The 18,670-nt window shown below is 37.4% G+C and overlaps 1 protein-coding gene across 4 annotated transcripts in view; it reads left to right on the forward strand.

Moving 5' to 3' along the window:
• Positions 1-9,318: 9,318 nt before the first annotated feature.
• The window catches only part of TMEM67 (transmembrane protein 67), a 46,730-nt gene continuing 37,378 nt past the window's right edge, over positions 9,319-18,670 (forward strand). For 2 of the 4 annotated variants that reach the window (XR_003438141.1, XR_003438142.1), the window contains exons 1-6: positions 9,382-9,615; positions 11,423-11,511; positions 13,162-13,255; positions 14,190-14,289; positions 15,765-15,834; positions 15,927-16,001. Coding sequence is in view for 2 of the 4 variants with exons in the window: in XM_027131399.1 (XP_026987200.1) it covers positions 9,423-9,615; positions 11,423-11,511; positions 13,162-13,255; positions 14,190-14,289; positions 15,765-15,834; positions 15,927-16,001 (621 nt within the window). In the remaining 2 variants the exon portion in view is untranslated. Of the gene's footprint in view, positions 9,616-11,422; positions 11,512-13,161; positions 13,256-14,189; positions 14,290-15,764; positions 15,835-15,926; positions 16,002-18,670 lie in introns of all 4 variants that reach the window. The other 2 variants (XM_027131399.1, XM_027131400.1) reach the window with 2 other exon arrangements.

Raw genomic sequence — 18,670 nt, forward strand, 5'->3', positions numbered from 1 at the left:
TCCAATCAATACCAAGATGCAATGGGCAGACGTGTTTGGAGTTTTCCTCAGGATTGATAATTAGTGCATTGTACTCTGCCTGACACCATGCCATGTGGACACCAAAAAATTCTGTCCATAAGGACTATGGCCAGAGGCCTCGTGGTCTAGGTCTAACCCACATTGGTCCTCTGCTCCCTTCCCAGGGATGAAACGAGGGAAGAGAGCATTGAGCTCCCCTTAGAGTTCGGAAGATGACAATAAACTGGAGAATGAGGGAATGAAGCAAGTTTTGATCTTTTCCATTTCAACAAATGTGTATTAAATGCTTATAATGTATTACACACAACCCCAGGAGACAATGGTGAACAAAAATGGACATGGTATTTATTCTCGTGAAGACTATAGTTCAGGAGAAGAGAGAAAACTAGTGAAAGAATTATTAAACTAAATGTAAATTTACAACAGGGATAAGAGCTGTAAAAGGGAAATACATGTTCCTCTGAGAGTATTTCATAGGAGGGCCTGGCCTGCTCATGGAAGTCAGGAAGAGAAGTGACAGATGAGCTGGAAGGAAAGGAAGAATTAACAAGGTAAAGGGAAATTGCTGGGAAGGGGAAGGGAGGAGAGGTGGTGCAGGCAGAGAAGTGCACAGGCTCAGTGGCAATCAGAGAACTGAAAGAAGACCAGTGTGGGCAGAGTGCACAGGACAATGAAAGGCTGCAGGAAGAAGTCAGACCCTGCTGGGGGTTACGGTTCACGTTAAAGACTTTGAGCTCTCCAGTGGAAAACCAATGAACTATTTTCAACAGAGAGGTGACATACTAGACTTGCATTTCAAAAGATTACTCCAGCTGAGGTCTGGAGAATGGATTAGACTGTGGCAAGAGTATGCACATGAAGACAGGTCAACAGGTTATTTTGACTTCCAGTTTAAGGTGACAGTTTGAACTGTAGTTATTTTCACTCCTTTCAGAAATCCAAATAAAATATCAAAAAGGGAACTTTCAAAGGATTTCTGACAAGAATGAAGACGATAGGGTAGGAGACAACAGCAATAAAACTTTGCAAGCAGGAATGAGATGGATAGGTGATCGTTTCTTTTGTGAATCCAAGACGATTCTGAATTGACAGTGGAAAAAGCTAAGAAGCAACCTTATATGCACCAAATAAGTCCTCAAAGGCTTAAGAGGCCTCAATATCTTCTGCTGCGGAAGGAAGTGAAAACAGAGTTGATTGAACATCAATTTACAAAGCACTGAAGACATGCACTTAAGGCTCTTTCCTTCCAGTACAAGAAACGTGTCTCTCCCCCACTATAGCAGAAGATTGAAGGTTTATTCTCTGGAGAGAGTACGACGTAGGGACAATGGATACAGATGAGATCAGAGGCTCTATGTAGAAAAGAAGGGCATCATGTGAATGATGAAATTGAATGATGAAACTCACACTCTTTTCCCCGCTAAAACTGGTAACCAAGCTTAAATCCTTCAGGGAGAAGATTATTTCTGGGGAATTCGATCAGCACAACAGGGGGGAAACTACTAAGTGTGGGGGAAGACTAAAGACATTTTCAGATATCCAAGGTCTCTAAAATTTCTGTCTTATGACCCCTCTCAGGAAGCTGCTGAAGTATGTGCTCAGCCCAAAGAAAGAAGTAAACCAGGAAATAAGAGGATATACAATCCACTAAGCCTGAGATCTCTCTTTTCCTCTTCCAGCTTAATAGAGTGCATATTCTCTTCAATCTTGGTTTACTCCCTTGAGGAGAGATCATATAATATAGTGGTTAAGAACATGGATGCCTGAGGCAACAAAAACAAAAATAAACCAGTGGGACTACATCAAACTAAAAAAGTCTTATGCACAGCAAAGGAAACCATCAATAAAATAAAATGGCAACCTACCAAATAGGAGAAAATATTTGCAAATCATATATCTAACAAGAGTAACTATCTGAAATATATAAATCACTCATACAATTCAGTAGCAAAAGCCCCAAAAAATCCAATTTTAAAAGGGACATAAGATCTGAATAGACATTTATCCAAAGAAGACATACAGATGGCCAACAGGCATGTGAAATGGAACTAAACATCACTAACCACTCAGGAAATCCAAATCAAAACCACAATGGGATAACACCTCACACCTGTTAGAATGGTTATTATCAAAAAGACAAGAAATAAGTATTGGCCAGCATATAGAGAAAAGGGAACCCTTGTGCACTCTTGGTGGAAATGTAAATTGGTGCGCCATTATGGAAAACAGTATGAAGGTTCCTAAAAAATTAAAAATAGAACTATCATATGATCTAGCAATTCCACTTCTGGGTTTTCTCTGAAGAAAATGAAAATACTAACTCAAAAAGATATAGGCACCCCCATGTTCACTGTAGCATTATTTATAATAGCCAAGATATGAAAACAACCTGAGCATTCATCAATGGATGAATGGATAAAGAAGTTGTGATATATATATATATATATATATATATATATATATATATATACACACACACACACACACACACACACACAGTGGAATATTATTCAGCCACAAAAAATAATGAAATCTTGCCATTTGCAATAACATGGATAGAACTTGAGGGTGTTATAATAAGTGATAAGTCAGACAGCGAAAGACAAATACCATATGATCATATGATCTCACTTATGTGTGGAATCTTTAAAAAAAAAAAAAAGCCAAACTCATAGATACAGAGAACAGATTGGTGGTTGCCAGAGGCAGGGGGTGAGCAAAATGGGTGGAGGGTGTCAAAAGGTACAGACTTCCAGTTATAAAATAAATAAGTCATGGGGATGTAATGTACAACATTGTGAATATAGTTAATAATACTGTATTGTATATTTGAAAGTTGCTAAGAGAGCAGATCTTAAAAGTTCTCATCACAAGAAAAAGAATTTTTAACTGTGTGTGGTGACAGATGTTAACCAGACTTATTGAGGTGATCATTTTGCAATATATACAAATATTGAATCATTATGTTGTACACCTGAAACTAATGTTACATGTCGGTTGTGCCTCAATAAAAATAAATAAAATAAAATATTTTCCTAAAAAAATAAGAAGAGAAAAGGAACACAGATGCCTGGATCCTAATACAAGTTCTTATTGGCTCTCTCTCTTCCTAAATTTCCTCGTCTATAAATGGGGGATAACAGTATCTACTTCAAAGGGCCACTGTACAGATTAAAACCACTTGTAGGAGAACCTGGCCCATAGTAAATGTGTTAAATATATTGAAAGGAGATTCATAGTTCTGAGGAAGAATTGAGGATTTTTTTAAATGATAGCATATGATAACTAAAGAAGCAAAGAAGACACTCAAATAAGAGAAAGATAAAAATTGTGGTACAGTACATGACTCAAATGTGAACAGCATTTAAGTAGTCATAGTAATGTGAAAGTGATTACTACTCTAACTGAAAATTTAAAATAAATATATTAAAAAGATAGAGAGGTTCAGAAAATGTGATAAAAAGCAAATCTTCATCTTCCATAGCAGGCAGACAACTGATAATGCCTACAGCTGAAAAATTAAGTTTAAAACAGGCCATTGCAGTAATTAAGGGGGGGGGGAGTTGTATTTAGGGTGGCAGTGATGGCAGAGATTAAGAAAAGTAAAAGAATTCAAGGGATATTTGGGCAATAAAGTCAAGAGATATTTAAAAGATAAAAATCAAGAAGTCTTGCTAATGGACTGAAATGGGAAGTTGAAGGGAAGGAAAGCATCAAAAGTTACTCCTAGAGTTTTGGCCTTCATTACAGTTTGGATGATGTTGCCATTAACTGAGATAGAGGACACTAGAAGAGAGCAAGTTTGGGGGTGGGAGAAGGGATGGAGATCATGAGCTGTTTTTGGACACCTGGATTTAAAGATACTCCATTCCACCCAAATGGAGTTTTTCAAGAAAACAGTGGAAATACTGATTCAGAGCTCAGAAAAATTATTTGGCCTGGATATACATATATATGTGAGTCATCTACAAAAAGTGGTCATTGAAGTCATGGACATGACTTTCCCCAGGAGGAAAACCAAAGAATGAGAAGAGTCAAAAGTCTAGGAGTGAGCCCTCAGGGATTCCACATTTAATAGCCAAGCAAAGGAGTCTGGGCCTACAAAGGGCGGAGAGCAGGAATAACCAGAAGGTTTATTCTAGGAATAACCTGGAGGAAAACCAGGAGAGTGTTCCATCATGGAGGCCAAGTTCAGTTTGGAACATAATGAATACAAAGCAGCAGTTGTTTATATCTAGTTGTTTTTATCTAAGAATCTGGAGATTGGGAAAGAGTGCAAGACTCACCACACAAAAGGCCCCAATTGTAGGATTTTGACCTAATTCCCCTTTTGACCACAACCTCCATTTCTGCACTTTGCATTTAGCCTTCATGTCCTTTGTAGTATTTTAGTTCATTAATCCCCTCATGGACTCACTTACCTTTCCCTTTTATTTGTTAATGCCCAGGAAAGCACATCCAGGGACTCAAGAGCACCAGTAAAGAATCAGGGTTAGGGCTTCCCTGGTGGCGCAGTGGTTGAGAGTCTGCCTGCCGATGCAGAAGACGCGGGTTCTGTGCCCCGGTCTGGGAAGATCTCACGTGCCACGGGTGCCTGGGCCTGTGAGCCATGGCTGCTGAGCCTGCGCGCGTCCGGAGCCTGTGCTCCGCAATGGGAGAGGCCACAAAAGAATCAGGGTTAAAAAAGCGTGGCCTCTGGTGTCAAATTATCAGGGTTAGAATCATGATCTGAGTGTGACCCTAGGAAGTCATAGATGCTTTTTGAGCCTTGGTTTTCTCATCTGTAAAGTAAAGGTGATGATAATGGTCCCAATGTAGGATCAAATGAGATATTTCAGTGCCTGACACATTGAAAGCAAGAAATTAATATCAGTTATTTCAATTATTAGCCATGGTCTTAACTCCCACCAACATATTAGATAATTCCTATAAGTTGAATTTCTACCTTTAAATTTTTTTCTTTAATCAGTAAGAAGCCTTTATGTGCCCCAAGCATTTTCTATGTTCCTTTAATGTCACAGTTCACCCAGCCACCCAAATCAGAAAACCTGGGAACGATTCTTATTCCTGTTTACTTCCTCTATCCAAGTCATAAAATTCTCACAATTCTTCCTCCTAAACAGCTCTTTCATTTATCTTCTCCTGCCTCTCCCTTCTTTCCCTGCCCTATTTAGACCCTAGATTTCTGCTTTAGCTTCCCAAGTGGTCTCTACCTCTAGAGGTTTCCATATACCGCTTTTCTAGAATATTTTCTAAAATGCAAATCTGATCAACAATGGTAGGCAAATAACAGGCATTCAAGAACATTCATTTGTATTTCTTCCTACTTTTCCAGCCTCATCTCCTGCCACTGACCATACACACCCCACGTCTCAGGGATACTGAGATATGTGTCATTCACTGGTGTGCCTCTTCACTCATGCCTCTGGGTCTGTTCTGCTGGTCCCGCTACCTGTCCTGTCCTACAGTGTCTCTTACTCTGCGACTTCTTCACTGATCTCCCTCCTACCTACCAAGGCAGGGGTAATCCCATCTTCAAGTTGCACAGTCTCAATTAGAGCAGTTATCTCAAAATATTTTAATGATTCGTTTCTATGTATTTCTTTCTATGAAGCCCCTGAGGGAAAGTGCCAGGGATAGCTCTTGTCCCTAACAAGTGTCTACTCATAGAAGTGCTCAGTAAATGTTTGAAAAATGATTGAACTCCCCACCAAAGATGAGATGCCGTCTGACTTCCCATAGGGCTCTCTTTCCTGGTGATTATGCCTCTTGTAACTCAGTTTAGGCATTCAAAAACACAATAGTCTTTGGAACACTCAAGATGATTCCCATTTCCAGCTCCAAACTGTTCGTCAAGCCCTAGACCTCCACATCCATTTCTGTTATACCTCTCTACCTGAGTAAGCAACTTGTTCAACATAACCAAACTATACTTGTCCTCTCCATAAACTGTTCACTTTGACCCTAGGACTTTCCTAGCCTATCCTCTAGATGCTCCCACTCCAACATGATCTAGCCTTTTTGTAGGTAAGATCTAGACTTGCTGCCAATTTTCAACTCTAAATGATTTCCCTTCCAATTATCCAATCTACCTTTTCAAAATATTTCTTACTTTTACCTATGTTCTTTACTTAGAAAACTGATCTTGTTCAATTTCTCTGATCCCTAGCCCAAGATTTATTGATGGCTTCACTCATCTTTCTTTTTTCCTTCTAATCCCAGAATGACTTTCTTCTCCTTAGATGGTCCTCCTTCCACTCTTACTTTAAGTCCTTGACCCCTTCCCAGGAGCTCAAGAGAGAGTCAATTATTCCTCTCTTTATTTTAAATCTCTCTTCTACTACTCCTTTCCTTTACTCTCCACTTATAGACCTATTCTCCTTATCCTAAAGAAAAAATTAAAATTCTTTTAGCTCAGTCCCTTCTTTTGCCTTCCTTTCAATGCCAAAATAGTCTACATCTGGTGGTTGCTCTTTCTCAGTACTGTTCTATGATTTGCTTCTACCCCTATCACTGTAATAAAACTGCGCTCTAAAAGATCACTAATGATCCCCTAATTTCCAAATCCAAAGACTTTTTCTCCATCCTCAGCCTCCTTGACCTTTTGTAGCATTTATATTGTTAGGACACACAGCATTGTGGTTAAGCAGCCCCAAGAGTTAAACTGCCATAATTTAAAGTTGCTTCTGTAAATTGCAAGCCTTGAATTTTGGTAAGTTTTAAAAATCTTCTGTCTCCATTTGTCATCTATAAAAAAAGAGATGATAATAGCAGTATAGGTTTCATAAGGGTGTTGAGTGGATGATAATTTTGGTAAGGCATGTTGCAGTGCCTATCTCATTCTAGGTGTTCAATAAGCATTTGCGATAGTGTTTGAACCCATCGTTTCACTTTTGGGGGGTAAAGTTCTTCTTAAGCTGACATTAAAACATGTTCTTCTTCTCATCCACTTCTATGTATAACTCTTTCACTTCTTTGCTGGGTGATACTGGGCATGTATTTAAGCCTGATAAGTGGCGATTACTACCTATTCATAAAAAGATTGAAATGATACATGTAAGAAGTTTAAGTTTAGCACAATATCTGGCATACAGAAAACATTTGCTTTTCTGACTAAAGAAACAGAGGAAACATCTCTGGTTCCGTAACTTTCCTTCTTCCTGTCTTAAATCTGAATGTTGATATCTGGTGTAAGGCAATCACATTGCAGGTAGGAGGGAAAAGCCAAGAAAACTGCAGAGATGACTATCTGATATCATTGAATGAACACCAGAAGCCCCTACCTCCAGAATTCCTATGTTTGTTTTTGTTTAAGCCACTGTGAACTGGTTTAAACTACCTGATCTTCTATTACTTGCAATGAAAATATTCCTAATGATACAGTCCCAATTTATGCTTAACAGTTGTAGCTAACAGTCTTTCTGTTATCCTTCTAGGCAGTTTATAAAGATGAACCGAGAGTATCTACAGTTATTTCCAACTTAACTACATCTATTTTGAATCCTTGTGCTACAGATAAACTAGTTAGCTCTTTGGGGAAGTTTTTTTAGGTGCAGTGCCCAAAAGTCTTAGACAACCACATAGTTCCACTGTCTGTGGTATAAAATGCCAGTATCATCTTGTTAACTAAAGACAATAGGTTTGTCCTACATATAGAATATGCCTTTTTTTCTCTATCTATTCTGCAAAGAAGCCACTAAATAGATTGAGAAGATAGCAACTGAGTAAAGCAACTCGTTCAACATAACGAGTATGAAAAGATAACAATTTTGGAGTTGGCCAGATGGAGACGGAGTCTAGTTTCACCACTTCCTAAAATGTAAATTTTTTGATCCTCAGTTTCTTTAATTGTAAAAGTAGCCTAAAAAGGGGATAGCGTTCCTACAAAGGGTTATTATGAAGAGCTAAGGTTAATGCTGTCAAGTGCCTAGCATAGTGCACAGTGTGGAATACAAAGAATCTGCTCTTTTATTGCTTCAATTATATAGTAGACAGTGAGTAAATTTTACTGCCCCGACCACTCCCACAGAGCATTAAGGAGGACTAGAGTTAAAATTCACCCACAGGAAGCTTTTGAAGATTAATCTCAACTATTCTGACCATACTCTTTCTGAGCCCCGATTAACATTTATGGAGTCATATATTTTTCAAAAATTATATTCAGATAAGTGATTTCTACTTCAAATTAGACACTCCAACAATATGGTAATTACTCAAAAAAAATTTTTATAATGCCTCTTTAAGGAACATTTTTCATAACATACACCTTCTGTGTCATAGGTATTAGCGACAGAGTGAATGCTGGTCTTTTGGGGAAGGTCACATGACAAATAATAGGCCTAATGGTGGCTAATAGTTAAAGTTATCTAACTTCCTTAGATGCATTTCCCCACACGTATTGAGAACATTATACATGTGTGTGTATTTTCCTTAATAGTGATAAATCATCATTTTTATTATGAAGTTTGTGGGTTTTTTGGAAAGCCAAAAGTCATTTCAAGATACCACTGATGAATAAGGTGGCTTCAAAATATGCCAGATTTTATTGGGGGGGGAGAACAAAATACAACAAAACAAATAGAATACAACAAAAGCAGAAGTGAAATTTAAATATTAAGAAATAACTTTTTCTTTTATGACCCAGAAACTGGCTTTGAAGGTAATTCTAAAATGTTTTGGGGTTAACAGCTTCCAAGAGTGCCCATTTTGAAAGACAACAATCGTGTATGTGTATATTTGATTAAAAAAGTAAGTCCCTTTTTTATTCACAACTGGACTAAAGATCTCATTTTGTAAACATGATGTCTATGCTTAAAACACAGAACATAGAAACAGAAAGAAAGGTCTGTCAGGAAAGATCTGTTTTTAGTGCTTGAGTCAATCTTCCAATATTGCTTATTTCAAATCAGTGTTTTTCCTACTTTTTTGACCAGTGTATTTTGACAAATACATTGTTGGAATGTCGCCTTTAACACGAAAATGACCTAGTCTGTGTAAATTTTGATGTAAATATGATTTAACAGTTTAATGAAGCAATACTTAATTTGTGTGATTAAAAATCAGATATTTTCTTTTCTGTGGTTATCTATTTTGCGACCTCCTAAATTGATTTCACGTCCCGCTAATGGGTCGAGTAGCAGAGTTTGAAGCAAACGTTGTAAATAGCCGGTCCCACTTGCCAGGCTCCAGGGTTAGCTTGTCTCTGACTCATCCTTTCCCAGACCAGCCAGCTTCCCGCGGCTTTGGTAACCTAGCAACCAGATAGCGCAGGCAGACACTTCCGGACCGCAGTTGTCCAATCAGCTCTGCAGAGTTGTCGCGGAGGCTGATGGGGCGCCGGAGACTGCGCGGCCGCGAGTGAGTGCATCTTGGTGACTGGCGGACGCGGGACTGCGGTGGCAATGGCGGCTTGGTCCACCTTAAACGCTGCGGGTGTGACTCTGTTCCTCTTGTTGGTCCTTCTTCGCGTCTCACAGGCTCAGACCTTCTTCTTCCCTTTCCGGCAGCCGGAGACATGCGGCCACAACCAGTACTTCGATATCTCCGCGCTCTCCTGTGTCGCGTGTGGAGCCAATCAGAGGCAGGATGCTCGAGGTGAGACGGTCCGGGATGGGCCCTAGCCAAAGTAACACCTCCGCCTTGATGCTGTCCCCAGACCCCTCGTCACTAAAATATCTTTTCGTCTGCGGAAGAATGTTTCAGAAGGGTTAACTGCCAACGCCTGAGAGGAGGGTTTCTTGGAGGATTGAAGTTTGCACACAACGAGTGAGGTTGGGGAAACCCTGAGTCCGCTACCTCATAGGCTGTCGAAATTAATTTCTCGGCTCCAGTCCCTCACTCCTCATCCGGGGGGTCTTTAGGGAGGCACCTGGAAAGCTGACTACCGAAGGAAGAAAAATAGAGAAGTAATCTGAGGTGCAGAGGAGCAGGTGACAGAACAGGTCAGGGAGGGAATGCAAATTAGCGCTTGTAAACTTTGATAGTTTTTGATCTTTTCAAATCCCAGAATTTAGAGCTGGAAGGGACCTTAACCGTAATCAGGTCCAGTCTTCTCGTTTTACAGATACAGAAATGGAAGCCCAGATGAGGTCGTAATGTCTTCTTTGTCTTCTAAATTGGGGACAGGAAGAACTCCTGTCTCTTTGCCCTCAGTCTTGACCTATGTGTTTCCACTATGCAGTCTGTCCGTAATATTATAGATTTCCTTAGGATTTAGCCCTTTCATTGTTGAATATTACTGATTGCCCTTAAAGTCTCTTTAGATTAAACTTAACTTTTTTTTTCTTGAGACGTTCATCATTTGGTCCTAGTTGTCCTCACTGAAACTGCTCAGAATAAGACTTTTCCCATATTATAAAGTTTAGAATGTTTTTAATCTCGGTTTGGGCACCCAGGTATTAACTTTCTGCCATCTTTAAATTTGATGTATCTTTATTTAAGTCACTGTGTAGGACAGGTCAGGATTCTCAGGTGAGGAAATATGAATGAGAAAGCATTTCCCAGACTCTAAAGTGTAAGGTTCATGGTTATGAACCCTGATATCATAAACATTCTACTACATGGATTCCTATGGGTGCTGTATCCACTTAATGCCTTCTTAGAGAATGCTGTCCTTAGCTATTCAGCAAATTGAGTAGTGATTATCTTATAAAGTTTACTATCTTTCCAAACAGAGGAAAACAGTGATTTATTCGAATCGAGATAACTTTCCTAATAAGGTTTTGTTTTGACAAAGTAAATTTGAATTCATTGAATATATGTGTATGGTTGGATGAAATAGAAATGCAAAATCTCCCATAGCAGTTAATCAGTAGTTTGGTTATTAGTTTAATAGTTATAACTTAATAGTTTATTTATGCTTGCACTTAAAATGGTAGCAAACACAATACCCACTGTGTGCCAGACGGATTCTAAGACCTTTACAGATAATAACTAACTTATATTAACCCCGTGAGGTAGGTACTGTTTGTTGTTCCCATTTTACCAAATTGGAAGCCAAAGCACAGAGCCTTGCTCAGGGTCACACAACTAAGTAGCAGAATCAAGATTAGAACCTAGGCAGTACTGGCTCCACTGTATTGCTTTTTTTTTTAATATTTATTCATTTGGTTGCCCTGGGTCTTAGTTGTGGCAGGAGGGCTCCTTAGTTGCGGCTCGTGGGCTCCTTAGTTGTGGCATGCAAACTCTTAGTTGTGGCATGCATGTGGGATCTAGTTTCCTGACCAGGGATCAAACCCCAGCCCCCTGTATTGGGAGCACAGAGTCTTAACCACTGCTCCACCGGGAAGTCCCTCTGCTGTCTTGCTCTTAACTACTACTTCTCAAGATCTTAAGAGTTATTAAAATTTTCCTATCTTGGAGTTTTATTTATCAAGGTCAAAATTGGCTCTTTTCTTTTTAGGAACTGTATGTGTGTGTCTACCAGGATTTCAGATGATCTCTAATAATGGAGGACCTGATATTATTTGTAAAAAGTGCCCAGAAAACATGGTATGGAGTATTTATTTTAAAAAATAATCTTACTGTAAAAAATAGTAAATTAAATACCTTTGTTTTTTAAACTACAATTTAATGCTGTACTCTAATATTTTCCCACAGATTTTAAAATTATTAAGCCAACTTTGTTTTTACTAGAGTAAATTTTGGGAGATCAGTGAAATTTTGCAAACTTGGAAAAAAACAAAGATATTACTTTACTTTTTGAAATCTGAAAAAACACAAAGCTGTGAAAATTTGAGTGTCTTTATTTTTATTTCATAGAGAAACTGCGTTATAAAAGCAAATATCAATAGATGAGTGAATGATACATATATAGAGCAGTTTTTCATTTTTGTATCATTTGGTACAGAGTGAGTTCAGTGTCTTAGATTTAGCGTCAACAGTTTTATATAATGATTCATGTTCGTAATGATATCTGAGTGATAAGTTCATGAAATGCCAGTTTCATCAGTAAATAGGTTAATATGTTTTGTTAATCATTTCATTATATCATAATTTTTGGAAAATTAGTAAATTAATAGTTACTATATATGATGATTCTTAATTAACAGAAATATATCTTTGAATCATTTTGGGTAATTAGGAGTCAGTGTGCCAGTTCTGCCTTTATAGTAATGTTTCTTCTCATTATTGTATTAAAAAAATTGAGTCTGGGAATTTAATATTTAATATATAAACCAGTCCTTGTTTATGACTAGTACTTACAGGTTTGATGATCATTTTGAAACTTTATATTTTTGGAAATATTGACCCTAGCTGAATTACAGTGATAAAAAGCTGCTAATATGAAATGGTGCCAAAGCAGATTTATTTTTCAGTGACATTACTAAGCTATCATAATTTTTAAATAGTCCTACATGTATAAATGTACTAACAAATATAGGAGCATTTCTTGATATATCCAGTCTTTTCAACCAAAACCTAAAATAATTTGTGGCATTGTTTTGTTGTTACCATTGTTTTCTATTAATTTTGGTTACATCCATATTTGTAATAAAATTACTGTATTTTTACCCCAGGTTTTTTTCTAAACCATATAATATTATAAGCCCAATTTTTGATGATGTCATATTTTATCAAAAACCTTTACTATTAGTGGATAAAAGGAAAGATCTCATAATTTAAACAACTTTAAGTATATTTATTTACGATAAAATTCATCCATTTTAAATCATAACTTAATTGTTAAAAGCTATTATATTTGAATTTTTAAAAATTAGAATAACTATTTTAGAACAGGTAAGACTAAACTATTAATTGGCTATCTGTTGATTAAATAGTGTGGAATTTCGTTGCATTTTTTCTTTGTAAATGCAAAAACTGAATGACTTAATTATGAGAGTAAGGACTCATTTAAATTGAAAATCATAAGGAAAAAAGAACTATTGCCTGGAGTTAATAGTAGTCAGTACTTATAGTAATGATAATATAGTAGTCAGTACTTGTAGTAATAACGTATAGCTTGATTTTTGAATATAAGCACAAATTGTCTATCCAGGAAATCTTTATGTGGCTCATATTTATGTAATTTATTTGCATAGCTCCTGCAAATTATACACTGTTGTGGCTTTTTGGACTTAATGATAAATTAAGGAGAACATTAATTAAGAAAGGGAAAATAATTTTTTTCTTTTAATTTAGAAAGGTGTTACTGAAGATGGCTGGAACTGTATTTCTTGCCCTGGTGGTTTAACTGCAGAAGGAAAATGCCACTGTCCCACTGGCCATATTTTAGGTAAGAAGTAGATTCTAGAATGTGTCCTTATAGACTTTTTTTTTCCTGTTTTTAATGTACATTGTATACATTGTAACCACAGGAAATATAAGTGGTATTTTTTATGTAAATACTTCATACCAAAAACATTGTTCTCCAGCATACTTTTTTCAGTTAATGGTATGATGTGTTAGATCTACCACATACTTTTTAATCCACTCCATGGTACTTCATAGCATTTTGCTATTTAAAATATTTAGATTATTTTCTAACAAATAATGTTTGGGGTTTTTTTGCGGTACGCGGGCCTCTCACTGTTGTGGCCTCTCCTGTTGCGGAGCACAGACTCCAGACGCGCAGGCTCAGCGGTCATGGCTCACGGGCCTAGCCTCTCCGCGGCATGTGGGATCTTACCGGACCGGGGCACGAACCCATGTCCCCTGTATCGGCAGGCGGACTCTCAACCACTGCGCCACCAGGGAAGCCCACAAATAATGTTTTGATGAATATTTTTATGCACATCTTCAAGTGTTTCTGTGGGTTAGGTATCTGAAAATGAAACTGTAGTATTATAAGGTATATGAATTTACAATTGTAATAGATACCACCAAAAGCCCTCTAAGTTGTGAAACTTATCAGAAGTCTATGAAAATACTTGTTTCCCCAAATCCAGTGTAACAGGAACATGCAGGTAAGAGGTAAGAAATTCTCTGAGGAAAATATATTAATTTAAGATGATGATGATGATTTGGAAATTGGTTTCTGTATTTTTTATGTGGGAATGGGGAAGGCTTCACTTTTTGATACTTTATTATGGATTGTGCTTGACATGACTTTATGCAAACAAGTTGTTTTGAGAATTACTAGAATAATAATTACAACTGGGTTTTACTAAGTGTATAGAAGCTTATATATTGACTATGAGTTAACATCTTATTGTTTCTAAATTGTTTAGTGGAAAGAGATGTTAATGGAACATTGTTGTCTGAAGCAACTTGTAAACTCTGTGAGGAAAGTGAAAACTCTTTTACAATAGCAAATGCTTTAGGAAACAGGTAAGCGGTATGCTGGGTGCTGACTTCATTAATATCTTATATTTATGTAGAATCTGTGCCTTTCCTATCAGATTCCTTGCTCCTCACAATAACCCAAGGAAGGATAGAAATAAACAGGTAAGGAAGCTGAGGCCCAGAAAATGAGACAGAATAGGGTTTAATTCTTGTTTCAGTGTCTTGTTGTTGTTTGACCTCACTCGATAAGTCTGTCTCCTTGTCTTCAGAATGGGGACATACCACCCACTTCATAGGCTGTTACCACAGCTCAGAAACATACTTTACATATCTAAAGTTCTTAGCTAAATACTACAGAGTAAGTGCTCAGTAAAAGGTACCGATTTTTGTTTGTCACGTAATTTGTACATAATCTATAATATAATGCATAGTATATAATAGTAACTTTTATTTGCAATCTACTTATTATATACTAGGTACTATCTTTATATATTATATTACATAAAAATATGTTAATAAATGTGATGATAATTATCATAACCCAGGTATCCTGGTTTATAGCCTTATTCTCTTTCACTTCCTGTTCCCCGTTTATGCATGCATACCTGCACACCACACACACACCCCTCCGTTTCTTTAACTCAAACACATCATCCCTATTCCAGTTCTTCAATTTTTTTAGTTGCCTACATGCTGACCTCCCTCTAAATACTGTTTTCTCTTCAGTTCCCAAATTGGAGATAGAAAATACTTGAGCAGTTTCTCCTGGGGATACTTAGTGTTGGATCATCTTTTCTCTCAGGCTGACCTAGGTTGTAGCATCCTAATACAGACCACTGGGTTGATCCCCCGTTCCTCTCCTCTTATACCTCCCTAAGCCTAGTTTGAGTTCTGTGCTGTGCCCCAGCTCCTCCTCCTACCTGTTCTGTTTTGTAATGAGTACCCATAGAAACCTATCAGTGTCCCCACTAGTCCACTGCCCTCCCTCCCTCCCTCTATATCATTCATTAATGAAAAATATAAAGTATTTTCCTAAAATAAATAAAGAAGATGAAAAGACTTTAAGAGTGTTTGTTGTAGGTTTGATGAGGGTATAGATACTCGTTTCTTTTCAGCGTATGTTACCTTTTTGCTTTGTGGCAGAAAAATAAGGAAAGTATATTCGATAATAACTACTTATAAAAATGGATTTGGTTTCATTTATATGAGTTTGTTGGGCTCTTTTGTTATTTGAGTGACTTAACCATCTTCGCTATTCAATACTATTTATTTTATATTACCTGCGGCTTCAAAAGAATATTCACCTATTATTGGTTAATTTTATTTATTTATACCTTGCCTTGTAATACAAAGAGTAGTATATCAGCATTAATACTTCTAATATGTTTACTTTATTACAAGTAATTGCTTAGTTGAATGAATCTATTCTAATATAATCAGTTAGGAAGACAAGTTCTCAATTAAATTAGGGCTAGTGTAATTTATTAACATTTAACAAATTATTTTTGTTATATTGACAGGTGTGTCCAATGTGAACCAACATTCATTAACACCAGCAGGTCCTGTGTATGTTCAGAACCTAACATTTTAGTAAGTCTAATCAAATTGATAAGGTATATACTTTTAAATTAAATTACTTATATTCTTCCATAAACTTTTTTTTTTCTTATTTATTAATGAAGACAGGGGGATTATGTTTCAGCAGCACAGGGAATTTCCCTCCACGTATGATTTCAGCTGCACGTTATGGAGATCTTGTGAGTATGCTTCAGTTTTTTTTTTTTGTTCTATTGTTAAGGATATTTCTGCATTTCTTCCTTTGGTAATTAATTTGGGGCTAAAATGAGAAACATTTATGTGTAAATCCCTTTAAAATAGAAATTATCAGTCAATAAGAAACATTAGACAACAACTCAGCATTATAATTTATAAGTACAGTTGCTCTCTTCTCTACCTCAGCTCATTTCTTTTTCAGTGGATCTCAGAATGTTTAAGCTGGAAAGGTCTTTTATAGATCCTATAAAGAATGCAGTATAATATAGTTAAGAGCACCAGAGACTCTAGATTTGAACCCTGGATTTACCAGTCATTAGTTTTATACCTTTGGACTTTTCTAAACATCAGTTTTATTGTCTGTAGGTTGGGTGTAATAATACCTACCTCACAGAGCCTGTACATGGTAGTCACTGGAGATTTGAGGATTATTTGTATCCGACCAAGTTCCTTGTTTATAGATGAGAGCGTGATGGCAGATAGTTAGAGCTTTTGCAACAGAATCTGGTGATAACAAGATCTGGGATGTAAAATGGGAAGTGGATGAATCGGAACTGAAGAGGTCATCAGTCCAAGAGAAGAGGAGTTAGATGACTAACTAGGAGTCAGTCAGAGTAGAGCTTGTGTGGATAGGCTAGGATCTGGTTGCTACAATCATCACTGAATAAATGGGAGTGACTAGGGGGGCTGTAAGGATAGCCGTGATGAGGGTGGAATCTGGAATCCTCATGAATAAAGCAAAAATTCCTCTCCTCCAGTATAGTCTTGTGGGATTACAGGCAAGTACCAAATATTTGCAGAAAAACAAATACTAAAATAGACATATACATAGGGAGCTTAAGATCATCCAAGTATTGGCTCGTTTGTAGTAAGATTCATGTTTTCTGGGGCATTCTTCTCCGGTCTCTGATTATAGTGACATATACCATTATCAAATTTGCAGGCCTTTAATTTTCATTTTTTCCTTTTCAAAATAAGTAAAAATAATTTTGCCAAAAATTCCAACAATGTCTCTTTTTCATATTTGGTCTCAGATTACCAGTCATTTAGAGGTCACGTCCCCTTCAGTCTCCTCCAGTCTGGAACACGTCCTCAGTCTTTCCCTGCCTTTCATGAACTCGACAGTTTTGTCATTTTACTATTTTTTTTTTTTTTGACCATGCCACATGGCTTGCGGGATCTTGTTCCCTGACCAGGGATTGAACCCTGGGCCACAGTAGTGAAAACCCAGAATCCTAACCTCTAGGCCACCAGGGAAGTCCCCTACCTCGACAGTTTTGAAGACTACAGGCCTTACAATCCAGAGGGTGACCCTCAACCTGGGTCCATCCAGTTTTTTTTCATAATCAGGACATGCCTGGCAGGAAACCACAAAAAAGATGTGCTCTTCTCAATCCATTGCGTCACATGAGGAGACACATGTTGTCCATCTGTCCCACCGCTGGTGGTGTCAACCTAACCATCACCCCCTGCTGTAAACTCACCACATCTGCTATTAAGTTACCATTTTCCCTTTGTATTTGGTAGTTTTTTTTTTTTTTGCGGTACGCGGGCCTCTCACTGTTGTGGCCTGTCCCATTGTGGAGCACAGGCTCCAGACATTCAGGCTCAGCGGCCATGGCTCACGGGCCCAGCTGCTCTGCGGCATGTGGGATCTTCCCGGACCAGGGCACAAACCCGTGTCCCCTGCATCGGCAGGCGGACTCTCAACCACTGCACCACCAGGGAAGCCCCTGTATTTGGTAGTATTTTTGAGGAGAATTTCCAAGGTTACACTTCTTCTCTAAACCTTCTCTAAACTAAGTAGCTTTAGTTTCCACTGATGTCACTTGCCTTCATCAACCACTACTATGATGGTTGCCAAATGTTTCTATCATTCCTTCCACATTATTAACATTCTACTGTAAGGAATTTTCCCTTCCTCACCTTTATATATTTATTTGTTCAGTAAGGACAGTATGGATTTGTGGGTTCCTATTTTATTCATTTCTTATAATCCAGTATATGTATTGTTTGTTTTGGTGCTCAAATTGTCATAGATTTGGCCATTATTAGAAGCCCCTTTGAGTTGGTTCCTATGTCTTTTTGACATATCTCTATCATTCTTTGAGCATTTCCTTACTTTCTGCCACAATAAGATTTCCAGGCTCATCTTGTACTTTTCCTGCTTCAGCCCTGGAAATAGTTATTTCTCTAAGAAGCTCTTAAGGATAATACTTAGAAACCAAGGTTACCATGCTTAGTATGCCCTCTTTAGCAGACATAGCTAGAAAATATATACACACATTATGTATATACATACACATATCTATAACTATTTCTGTATCCTATAGTTTTATGTAATTTTATAAGAGAGACATGCAGTCCTCCTCAGGTAATATACCAGACAATCAATAAAAACTTTCCAAATATATGAACCAGTGTCTTCCCATTCCCTTTTTCCAAAAACAGCTTACATCTTCGTTTGTTTTCCCAACTTTAATTTTGAAAAATTTTTAAGTTGCAGAAAAGTTGAAAAAAATAATAACTGTGCATATATCTTTTAGTAGTTTAACCAATTATTAATGTTTTGCCACATTTGCTTTATCTCTCTCTGTGTATGTGAGTGTATGCATATGCACACATACACATCCATATTTTTTTCTGAGCCACT

The sequence above is a fragment of the Aethalodelphis obliquidens genome, unplaced genomic scaffold, assembly GCF_003676395.1.
Source record: "Aethalodelphis obliquidens isolate GAN/ISIS:26980383/991018 unplaced genomic scaffold, ASM367639v1 scaffold39, whole genome shotgun sequence".
NCBI classification, from domain to species: domain Eukaryota; kingdom Metazoa; phylum Chordata; class Mammalia; order Artiodactyla; family Delphinidae; genus Aethalodelphis; species Aethalodelphis obliquidens.